The 12,698-nt window shown below is 43.8% G+C and overlaps 1 protein-coding gene across 2 annotated transcripts; it reads right to left on the reverse strand.

The window, feature by feature from the left end:
- Positions 1-4,897: 4,897 nt before the first annotated feature.
- On the reverse strand, positions 4,898-12,698 carry LOC133922408 (probable histone deacetylase 19). Of its 2 annotated transcripts, none has more exons than XM_062367737.1 (7): positions 12,070-12,698; positions 11,318-11,758; positions 7,009-7,239; positions 5,766-5,857; positions 5,605-5,665; positions 5,438-5,515; positions 4,898-5,287 (listed from the first exon to the last, which is right to left on the reverse strand). In XM_062367737.1, the coding sequence occupies exons 1-7, from the start codon at positions 12,610-12,612 to the stop codon at positions 5,183-5,185; spliced, it is 1,551 nt and encodes a 516-aa protein (XP_062223721.1). In that variant the 5' UTR covers positions 12,613-12,698; the 3' UTR covers positions 4,898-5,182. The 2 variants fall into 2 exon arrangements, with proteins under 2 accessions (XP_062223721.1, XP_062223720.1); XM_062367736.1 differs by having other exon boundaries at positions 4,898-5,290; positions 12,070-12,696.

Consider the following 12,698-nt stretch of genomic DNA (forward strand, 5'->3'; position numbering starts at 1 on the left):
GACCCGGTGGAGGCGGGGGCGGGGGCGAAATTGGACCCGCGGGGGTCGCGGGTCGGGTCCCTGAATTGGGTTCGGGTTGGGTTCGGGGATACATTATCACCCGCGGGGCTTCCACAGGGGCCCGAAGCAGTATGTGGCCCGTCACCATGTCACTTCCGTGGAGCAGCCGGCAACACATTTACGTTGCAGCCTTGCAGGCCCGCACCCCGCAGCCCACCCTGCTAACCCTAGCCGCCATACGAATCGTTGCCATCCGCAATTCCCCATCCGGCTCATACGAATCGTTGCCATCCGCTATTCCGCTACATCCGGCGCCGATCGCAAATCTGCTGCCGCTGGCGCCCGCGCCTCCATGCCGTCCTGCGCCTGCCTGTAGCCCATCCCACCAGAGCCGTCCGCGCTATGCACCAGCCGCCAGGCTCCCGCGGTCCCGCCGTCCCGCCTACCGCCCGACCTGCAGCGGTGCCACCTGCCTCAGGCCGCTTTGGGTCCAGCAGCTGGGAGACGGCAGCCGCGCACGCAGCGTCCTCTCCATCCCGCCTCTTCCTCGCCTCCTCCACCCTCACCGCCGACAACGTCCTCGTCTTCGATGCCAGGCTCCCGCCTGCAGCAGTGTCGCACTGCCACCGCCCGCCTGCCTCGGCAAGTCGCCAAGTTGGCAGTCGGCACGACCGCACCAAGGTCCGATCTTCTCTCTTCCCCTTTCTTCTTCCTCTCCCTACACTTTGTATTTGGTTACATTTTGTGCAGAGAAACCGATGGTCCGATCTGAGAAAGATTTCATTTTCTATATGGTTACATCTTGTGTAGCAATGTAGATGACTAGATGTTAATTTTGTGCAGAGATTGATTTCCCTCTATTACTATGCAACAATTTGCTCATCCTGTCCTTCATCGCTGCATGGTGAAAAACAGAAGACGCTTCTGTCCTTTTTTCTGGTCAATTATTACAATTTTAGGTGACTGGTATATAGAAAAGTTATGCTATGCATTCTGTTTAGACTTAGATATGAATCTGACGATTATCGTTAAATCTCGATGCTCATTTGATGCATGTTGTGTGGACTCTGAACTACGTTTTCCTTTACTTGAGTAATTTAATACTCAATTGAACAAGAACACTTGATAGTGATAGTATGCATATTTGACTTGTGGTTATGGTTGCTTTGTTTCTTTATGGTATGCAGAACATGTCAATTTTGTCATGTTGATTGGAAATGTCAACTCCTAGTACTAGTGGATCTTATGCTGGTGGTGCAACTGGTGGTCATGCTGTTGCACAACCATCTAGCTCAGCAGCGCAATTGGAATCTCAAGGTACTCGTACTGATGATGTGTTTGAGGTAGAGGATGATGTTACTGTTGGTAGTAAGAGGAAACTAAAATCTACTGTCTGGCAAGAGTTTGATAGAATTAAAATAAACAATGCATGGAAAGCTAAATGCACATGGTGTAAGAAAATTCTAGGAGGAGAGACAAGAAATGGTACCAAACACTTGCATGGGCACCTTGAGATTTGTCCAGATCGAGCAGTTAGAAAGGGCTTAAAACAGTTTAGTCTTAAGTTAACAACAAACCCACAAGACAGGACAATTACCTTAGAGAAACATGTCTTTGATCAAGATGTGGCTAGGAAAGAACTTGCACTTATGATATATGTCCATGAGTACCCTCTATCTATTGTGGACCATGTTGGCTTTAGAAAGTTTTGTGGAGCATTGCAACCTGCATTCAAAGTGGTGTCTAGAAACATAATTAGGAAGGACATACTGGATATGTATGAAGTGCAAAAGCATTCTATGGTCAAGTACTTTCATCAATGTCAATCTTGTGTTGCCATCACCACGGACATGTGGACAGCAAATCATCAAAGGAAAGGCTACATGGCAGTGACAGCACATCACCCTGATGATGAGTGGAGGTTGAAAAGTTTCATTATGAGGTAATATTGATTTTGTTCTTTATTTTCTATATTGGTTCAATTTTATGTTACAGCCCCTCAATCACTACTAAAGTTACCTATGTTGTAATATGTAGGTTCATTTATGTTCCAGCCCCTCATACTGCCGAAGTGATAACTGATGTTCTTCATGAAGTTCTTTTGGATTGGCACATTGAGAGGAAACTGTCCACTATAACCCCTTGATAATTGCAGCACCAACGATAATCTCATAGAGAAAATGACAGATAAGTTGCCACTTTCCACTTGTATGTTGAAGGGTAAATTGTTGCATATGCGTTGTGTTGCACATATATTAAATCTGATTGTGAAAGTTGGAATGTCTATCTTGGAGAAGGGGATTGAAAGGGTTCGAGATAGTGTTGGATTTTGGGCAGCCACACCTAAAAGTCATGAGAGGTTTCAAAAAATGGCTTCCCAAATGAACATTAAATATGAAAAAAGAATTGCTCTTGATTGTAAAACTAGATGGAATTCAACTTATCTAATGCTTAGCACTGCAATAGGGTACCAAGAGGTCTTTGAACGCCTTGCTCAACGTGATAAATTGTTTACTCCTTGTTGTCCAACTAAGGATGATTGGAAATTTGCTAAAGAACTTTGTGATAGATTGAAGATGTTCTATGATGTTACTGAGTTATTGTCAGGCACCAGATATGTAACAGCAAATCTTTTCTTTCCCAAAATATGCAATGTTTATTTGGCTATTAGGAAATGGCAAGCTAGCAGCAACTCTAAGGTAGAAGAAATGGCAAAGTTGATGAAAGAGAAATTTAATAAATATTGGTCAGATGTTCATGGTTTGATGGTTGTTGCTGCTGTCCTAGATCCTAGTTATAAACTGCAATTGTTGAATGCTCTTTTCCTCAAAATTAATGGGACAGAAAGTGCAGCTAAGGAATCCGTTGAAAAAGTTAGACTTGTTGTACAGCTTGGTGTTGCAATACTAAGATACCATAGAGGGTATTGCAACAACAGATGGTTTTGATACTAGAGCTAGTGTTGTTGCATAGACCAAAGATGATGATGATTGGATTGACACATTCGATGAATACATAGCAAAGCAACCAGCTGCGACGTCTTCTTATGTGCGCACAAAGCTGGATTTGTACTTGGAGGAGCCACTGCTACCTAGAACACAAGATTTGGATATCATACACTGGTGGCAATATGCAGGGCTCAAATATCCTACTTTGCGAAAGATTGCTCGAGATGTTATGGCAATTCCTATGACAACAGTAGCATCCGAGACAATATTTAGTACCGGTGGGAGGATAATTAGTCCATCTCAAAGCAGTCTTGCTCCACAAATGGTAGAAGCACTTATGTGTATGCAAGCTTGATCTCAAGCTGATATGTTAGGTAAAAATACTTATGCATTTCTATATTTCAATACTTATATGTAACTAACATGTGTATGCACTAACTTGTGAACATTGTATTATTAGGGCACCAATCCACATTTTCAAGCGCATTGAGGACTTATCTTGAGGATGAAGAGGAAGAAATGGTAATATCATTCTATCGGTTTTGTAAATTGTTATCCTTATCTACTACTTAATATATGAGTGTGCTAATGATGCTCTCTATATTTAGGAGGAACCTGATTCAGCTATTATTGATTGAACGAAGAATTGGAGGAAGAATGGAAGCTCTACAATTTGTTGTGGCTCCATGCTTATCTTTCAGCTATTATTGTTAATTGTTATTTGGTCATTGGGCAAGACATGTTGTAATAACTAGTAATGTACTGCTCATTTTGTTGTTGGCCTGTAGCTTTTTGCTTTGGCTACTTGCTTACTGTCAAGTGTCAAGTGTGAAACTGTTATTTATGAATTGTCTTTCATGTGTGGAACTTCGAATCAGGATTCAGGATATGTGAGGATAAAACCATGAGATGGTTTGCTATTATGTAAGGATGCTGATAAAATCATGTTTTGTACTTCTGTATGCATGTTGTTAAGTTATTTCTAGGTTCTGTTCTTCTGTACATGTGTGAATGCATGGTTTATGGTTGATTTCATTATTTGGTACATCTGCTATTCTATATATATCATTTTCATGGTTGGGTAACCAGTTCATGGTTCTGTACTTCAAAATGTACATGTTCTGTGGCTACTGCATGTTCAAAACCCGCGGGTCCTCGTCGGGTTTCGGGTCCCCGCGGGGTTCGGGGTCGGGTTCATTTTTGCACCCGACATGTGATTCTGGTTCGGATCGAGTTTTTTTATTCGGGTTTTGGGTCGGGTACATTCTGGCTGCACCCAGCCCCGACCCGCCCCATTGCCAAGCCTAAGCTTGGCAGCAAAAAAGGTTGGACATCCCATCCGGTCCTTGTCCCGTGAACCAAACGCATCCATAGTGAATTTCATTGTATAGCTTTAGTGCTGTTCCTTTTGTTTTGTTTTTTTTCTTATCTGTTCCTTGTGCATTTCTGTTTCTTATCTTTTACCATATTGGCAGTACCCCCTACTGCATTTCCCTATATAAAAAGCAAAGATCATTATGCAACTTTGAATGTCTCGTACAATGGCAAGTGGAACTTTGGATTTGTGGGAGGATGCTTCCTTCCCGTCTTCCTGATGGAACTCAAATGCTATTAAAAGTCCATGATCAAGTCGCCAATTTGCAGCCGCTTGTGAAGTCACGACCGTCAGTTTCGGACGTGTTTGGTTGGTGGCCAAACTTCGCCACACAAGAGATCCAAAAAGTTGTCGCGTACAATCTTCAGCGGCAGCACTAGTGCAATCGTGAGCCCACTGGCGCAAACAGGCAAATGGACATGGATTTGGACAGCATTCTGCAAACCCTGCAAATTTGAACCAACCTACCATGTCTAAATCCTGTTGTGCTTCCGCACGATCCATGGAACCCTAAGCTTGATATGCTGGACGGCTGGAAAAGATTCAGTTGCAAAACCATAAAAACGCAACGAAATTTAGCATAAGTTCATTGCATTGACTAATGACTGTACAACTCAATTCACGTTTTCATGTATGCATGGGTCAGACTATCGTCTATCTCAACCTCAAACATTGCCTGGTGGACTCAAGGAACTTCACCACCGGCATGGAATCCGATGTAATTAACAGATTACAGATAGGGTAGAACTCAGGTCAAATTTGAAATGGCAGGATGTATCACAGATTCACTTTGGTTTTTGACCATCAAAAGCATGCAGGAAGCAGTGCACCAGAAACCTGGCAACTCCAGATGCTGCATTTATGGCTTATGGTACATAGTTGCTTGGTCTGGCAACTTAGTTGAGCTCTCTGGTTCATTCTTGACATTGCCTGGCTCGTCAATGGCCATCGCATTTGCATCTGCCTGCTATAATTGGCAGTACCACGAAGAGAAAAAGACAGCTTTGGTTAGTTGATCGGTGTAACCATGGCGACCAACACCAAGAGTAACAAGCAAATTTTGAAATTCTTCCAAGATGTTACTATATTGACGAATACAAAAGAAGATACTTACAGGAGCTTGCTTGGAGGAATCAATGTCTTCTACTATCGGTTCCAGCCCTCTGTGTTCAGATGTACCTCTGCTACCATCCTGCAGAATGTGAATAAATAAGAATGTCTATTTCAACAATTAATCACAATATTCTATGAAAGAAAAATGCAAAAGTAACTGAAAAATACCTGAAGTTTGGCCTCATTTTCAGTAAATTCTCTCTTGACTTTGATACCTAGAATGCTTCTCCTGCAACAAAAAAGTGACATGAGGCAGGGCAGGGCACACAATAGCCATCAAGATGGAAAAACCTAAACGTAAATGAATAGCATCAGAGAGAGAGAGAGACCTTGTTGACTCTTCCAAAGGCTTGTGATAATCCATTTCCATATCAGAATCAGGATCGTGCCTTTCATCTGGATCCTCTTGATCTTCATCTGGCTGTACCTCAAACATACAGGTACCCCCAAAATATAATCAGATTTTGACTTATCACTTCCAAGACAAGACCAAGACCAGAACACATTCAACAATTACCACATGTCATTTGTAAAATTTCATTTCTGGTAGCCCAACCGTGTAGCTTCACATTTGGGGCTGATCACATTCAGAAACAGTGGTACAATATTCATGTAGATAGTTAAAGGATCAAACTAACAAAAATAAATTATTCATAATCCGGCCTTTGTTCAAAATTGGCATAAAGGATCTATGTTCAATTCAGAATATTAAAAAAACTATCAATCCTAATATTCAGACAGGTTGAGCCCATGGATATAGTACTAAGCTTGAGATGGTGGCATCAAAATACATCTCAGATAGATTAAAAGAAACTTTTTTGACAAAAACCACGCTCTTAACCGTAGCATAGTCCATGGTATACAATAAAACAAATAAACCACGTATATGGAACAAGTGTGCATCCAAAACCAATACAGATGAGAAGAATCAAAGAAAAAAGGTGAAACATTCAAATGTATAAATTATCTTGGCAGGCCACCTCAATTGAAAAGCATAGCACACAAACATATGGTATGAAGACAAGGTATGACTGCTTGAGTACATCACAAGCTAATAGTCGAAGTCACTACATGAAGCAAGACGATATTAAGAACAACAGGCATTAGTTCATTTGTTGTAGAAAAAAAAGAAAGGCGCCAAGTTTCCATTAGCCTTCTAGCTTTGGTCAACTCAAAAACAACAATGTTCTAAAAGCAGGTCTATTAGGTCATATACAAGGAGCAGGTGTCCTCTGTGTTACCATATATCGACTGGTAACTGGTAAGGCTGTATAATCACTAATAGATGGGTGAGGCATTTAACACCGCTTATTGATAATTAACATGACTGGATCTACGTATTGCTACTAATTTGCTTTTAGTAATCTGCATCTGGTAGAGATCAAGTTTCCCCAGTTTACCAAATTAAAAATAAATAGAAACCACAAATCTGGTACTCATGAGGACAGACATGCAAGAAAGAATCCAGCAACTATATCGTACCCTCTTTGTCCTCTCGTCATTACTTTTTTAGATCAAACAGCATGGACAACAATCAACTTGCTGCTTTTAATAGGAAGCTCAGTTTCTCACCTCAGGTAACTCCGTGTCAGGAGGTCGCTCTTGAAACTGGACACTAGGAGCATGTCGAAGTTTTGAAAGATTATCCAGAAGTTCGCTTCTTATATCATCCAGTTGTTGTCGTGTATTTTTGTTCTCCATATTACTTGGTGCAACATGAAGAGTGTAATCCGGACCGAAGTATTCGTAGTACTCGTTGACAGGCATCTTGTCTTCAAGCTCTTGACCAAGCGCAACTCCAGTCTGCACAATGATTTTTTTAATTAGAAAAAAGGACTAGATGAAACAAACACCCAACAACATCAAAATTCAAAATAAGTGTTACATATATTGAGTCTATGTAATGCCCCTGTGTTATAAGGGGTTTTCTGCATATTGATCACCTGTACATGTATATATATTGTTTTATGGCCTCCATAAAATACAAGTTATTATTCCTAACATGGTATTAGAGCTAGTATTTCTTTTGAAACTTAACAAACTCGTCCCAACCTTAGCCCACACGCATGTTTTTCTCTCCCCACTGGCTTTCTCCTTCCACCTGGCCAGATCCGCCTCCTCCGGCCATCCCCGTCGCCAGATCCAGTTGTCACCGCTTGCTTAGCCACTACCGGGCCGTACCTCCTGTGGCCGATCCGCCACCAATTCGGCGCCACCGTGAGCCCAATCCAAAATCCCCCCGACCCGATCCGCCCTTCCGGGGTTGCATCGTTGCCGCTTGCCCTCCTTGGGCCGCATCGCCACCGCTATCCCTGGGACGCACCGCCGTAGCGCGCCTTCGACCTTCTGTGAGCCGTCACCGCCAATTTTTCTATAAGTAAAAAAAATTCCAGGTATCATGTTTCTTTCACCAAGCACTGTTTCAATTCCTCGTTGTTCGGTGATTTTTTTATGGTGTCAACTACCGTGATTTTGTGCAGTATATGCGCATTCACATGTGTGGGCTTCGTCTTTGGGACGTTCTCTCTTGCGACATTCCTTATTTGTCTTCCCATGTTCTTCCAACAAAGCCAGTGAAGCTTTCCGTCGACAAAGCAGCTACTGAAGCTGTCACTGCTGCCTATGATAAGGTTGTCTTCGCTTACCAGGATGCCTTGGAGTTGTATTGAGATCAGTTGTCCGATTATGCTCAGTGGATGGATGATGATGCTCATGTAGCGTATATCCTGGTGGCTAGTGTCGAGCTCCGGATCTCCTCTAAGATTGTTAAGTTTTTTATAGCCTTTCAGATGTGGACTCATCTTCGTTAGAACTATGAGCCTTCTCGGGATGCTTTCTACATGTCTGATGTTTGCCAGGAGCAGTCTCTTGAACAGGGTGATGTCGCTGTTGACATGTTCTACGCTTAGATGTCGGCAGTATGGCGTCATCTGGACTCTCTTTGTGTTGTTTGTTGCCACTCCTGTAAATGTTGTTTGGACCTACGTGTTGAAAGGGATTTTCGTCGCTTCTACAAGTTCATGTCTCGCCTTCCTCCAGAGTTTGAACAGCGTCGTGCTCAACTGCTTGCATGTCATCCTCGTGTCACGCTTATGGAAGCCCTTATAAAGATACATTTAGAGGAGACTCGTCTACATGGCTTTGGATTGCTGTCACTTCCCTCAATTCTATCTACTCGTCCACCTACTGCGCCTACATCTTCGTCTACACCGCTGCCTACTCCTCATGTCACTCTTTCGCCTTCTGCGGCCACCCCAAGTGGTGGGGGTCGCCCTAACTGCACCTACTACATCAAAGAGGGCCATATTGAGACAAACTGCTACCGAAAGAAGAAACATCTTCAACAACCGTCTGATGCTTCTACCCCGACTACATCGACTGACACTCAGCAGGAGATTGTGACACTACTTCGATGCCTAGTTGCTACCTCTGCCTCCTCACCAATAGGTTCTGTTGGCTTTGATATTCCCTCTTCTAGCACTAAGAGACCACCTTCTGCATAATCAGGTACCTCACCTTGGATTCTTAACTCAGGGGCATCTTTTCATATGACTTCTGATTTACACTCTATCCTTGTTTCATCCTCTTGTTTCTCCTCTTCATACCGTTACTGTTGATGGTACTTCTCTTTCTGTTGCTGGTCGAGACACTCTTTTCACTTCTTTTAGTGTTTCATTTGTTGCTCATGTTCCCAAATTCACCATACAACTCATGTCCGTTGGTCAGCTTATTGATCATGGTTGTCGTATTATTCTCAATTCTGACTCTTGTTGTGTTCAAGATCGTCACACGAGGGCTCTAGTTGGCACTGGCCCTCGATGTCGTGATTCCCAACGTCTATGAGAGCTTGACTGGTTTTGTCTTCCTCCTGCCGCCACCACCGGTCTTTCTGCTTCCTCAATTACTGGCTCATTCCAACTGTGGCATCATCATCTTGGCCATGTATGTGGGACGCAATTGTCTTCATTAGTTCGTCGTAGTCTTCTGGAGTCTATCTCAAGAGATGTCTTTAGATTGTCAAGGTTGTAAACTTGGTAAACAGATTCAACTACCTTATCCTCATAGTGAGTTCGTGTTCTAGCATCATTTTGATCTTATTCATTCTGATGTTTGGGGTTCAGCCCCCTTTGTTTTGAAAGGAGGTCACAACTACTATATCATCTTTATAGATGATTTTTCTTGCCACACTTGGACTTACTTTATGTCTTCTCGTAGCGAGGTATTATCTATATATAAGCATTTTGCCACTATGATTCGCATTCAATTTGACATTCCCATCCGTGTTTTTTGAGCTGATCTACTAGCGAATTTCTTTCTAGACACCTTCGTACTTTTCTTGCGGAACAAGGCACGTGGTCCTAATTCTCATGTCTTGACGCTCATGCCTAATAATGGTGTTGCTGAACGCAAGCATCGTCATCTTCTTGAGACAGCTCGCGCGCTTACGATTCTCTTCTGTCCCCCCTCACTTTTGGGTTGAGGCAATCTCCATTGCCACTTACTTGGTTAGCATCCAGCCTTTCTTCTACTCTCAAGGGTGAGATTCCTTTTGAGCATCTATGTGAGCGTCTATGTGAGCATCTTTGTGACTAGTCTTGTCTTTGTCTTTTTTGTTGTGTTTCTTGCATTCTTCTCGCCCCTCGTGAGTGTACCAAACTTACTACTCATTCTGTTGAGCATGACTTTCTAGGCTACAGTGTTGAGCATAAGGGTTATCGATGTTAGGATCCAGTTGCTCGCCAGATACGAATTTCTCCGTATGTTACCTTTGATGAGTCTCTTTCCTCTATCCTCATACCTCCTCTATCACTTCTTCAGCTTTTTTGGTTGAACCAATGTCTTTTCTCACTTTTCCTAACACACCCATCACCGTTTGTCTTCCTTTCCCTAGCAACTGGTGGCACCCTCTATTGTTGCGCCTTCTTCGGTGCCTACCTTGCCCATGGCTCCCATCTCATCTGATCCTCCTCCTCCTAGCATTGTTGCGTCTTTTCCTTTCCACTACACGCGTCGTTCCCATGAGCTCACCAAGCATATTGGTGTTGATGCTTCTTACACACAGACACAAGTACAAGATGAGGTTATTGATCTTCAGTATGTTCCTCTAGAGCTTCAGTTGGCTGATTTCATCATGAAAGCACAAAATACAGCTCAACGCAGGCTCTATCTCTCCAAATTCAGTGTGGTTGACCCACCATAAGTTTGAGTGGGGGGTTAGAGATATATATCGAGTCTGTGTTATATCCTCATATTATAAGGGGTTTCCTGCATATTGCTCACTTGTACATGTATATATACTGGCCTACGGCCTCCATGGAATACAAGTTGTTATTCCTAACAATAAGGAGAAATGTATACTATTCTAACATCTACAATCTAAAATTTAAGTCCAGCAACGGAAGTCCTTGGTACAAGACGAAAGAGATCTTTCAGCTAATTTATTCTCTCTACTACTGATCTACTCTAAGCTTGATAATAAGAGTAAGCTTAGCTAAGGCACTCTTGCTCGGCACGAATCCTCAATAATTTGAGAGAAGTTCTGTTACTGCATAAGTTCATACACCTATTTAAGCTCTTTAACAAATATATCCATTTAAGTGAGATAACATATACAAACATTCAAACCATGCATTACATGTATTGCTCAAAACCCTGGGCCATGGGTGTTATGTGGCTTGAATTGTAGTCTGGTCAACATAAGCAAAGGTACCACCAATATCTAGAGTGTGAACTGAAGTGGAACACAAAAAAACATTAGGTTCTAACACATTCTAGCTCGCCTTTGCACATCTACAACTAATTTCAGCGTAACCCTCATTGGTCATTATAGTGCACCAGAAAAAGGATTCAAGAAAGTCAGCTTTTACTTAGATCATCATACCTCATAACACCAACACCGTGCAACATTTCTTATGGTATATCCACCACCACCGAGAAGCAACAATGGAACGTTGAAAGACCTCATGTACTTCACACATTCTGCATGACCTCTGATTGAGAGATTGAAGCAACCCAACCTATCCCCAGACAAGGAATCAGCACCACATTGAAGCACAACTGCACCAGGGCGGAAAACCTCCATAACTTTGCCCATGATTGGCTTGAACAGGGACTGGTAGCTTTCATCATCAATCCCATCATCCAGCGGAACATTCAGTGAGTAATACTTCCCCTTTGAATGCCCAATGTCACGGACATCCCCTGTTCCTGGGAAATAATCCCCAAACTTGTGGAATGAGACCGTCATAACTCTGTCAGTTGTGTAGAAAGCCTCCTCAACTCCATCACCATGGTGGATATCAATATCAACATATAGAACTCTCTGCACATATCAAGACATCACATATTAGAACACCAAAATGACTAAGTGCGTTGTGACGAAAGATTTATAAACAAAAAGGGAAGCCATCAACGAAAATGAGTGACGATGGAAATGGGGAGAATTTTGCAATAGCTACTTCTGGACCTAATCTACCCCCAACGGCTCATACCCATCACCAAGCAACTTCACAGAATTACCCATCACCACGTCGCTATACGGAAGGAACCAATCAAATCAGACTGACTAATCGAGCCCACCGAACCAGCGAAAGGCGAGGACGATATCGTGGTGCTTAGAGGAAGAATCATCACCTCGTGGTGCTTGAGGAGCTCGAGAATGGCGAGCACGATATCGTTGACGTAGCAGAACCCGGACGCCTCGCACTTCTTCGCGTGGTGCAGTCCTCCCGACCAGTTGATTGCGATGTCGAGGCCGTGGTTGAGCTTGACGGCCCCGCCCACCGACGCGCCCGCGTAGGTCTGGCAGAAGCTATAGAGCCCGTCGAAGACGGGGCAGTCCTCGCCGACGTTGAACCGCTTGAGCGCGCGGATCTGGTCCTGCTGCGTCTCGGGCGTGACGGAGCGGAGGAAGTGGATGTAGTCGTCGGCGTGGAAGCGGCAGAGGTCGCGGTCCCGGGCCAGGTTCGGGCGGAGCACCTGCATCTGGTTGAGGAGGCCGTAGCGAGCCAGCAGCGAGTGCGTCATGCGGATGCGGTGCGGCTTCATCGGGTGGCCCTGCCCGTAGTAGTAGTTGCCCACCTCCGGGTCGTAGAAGTAGCACACCCGCCGCTTCTGCCCGTCAGGGCCGACCGACGGCAGCGAGTTGCCGCCGGATCCCGCCGACGCGGGGTCCATCGCCGCCGCCGCTAGGGATTTGGAGTTTAGGGGGGCGGGATTTTTTTTTTCTTTTTTTCGGATGCTAACCGAAGAGGAGATGTGGA

The sequence above is a fragment of the Phragmites australis genome, chromosome 6 (assembly GCF_958298935.1).
Source record: "Phragmites australis chromosome 6, lpPhrAust1.1, whole genome shotgun sequence".
Taxonomy (NCBI): domain Eukaryota; kingdom Viridiplantae; phylum Streptophyta; class Magnoliopsida; order Poales; family Poaceae; genus Phragmites; species Phragmites australis.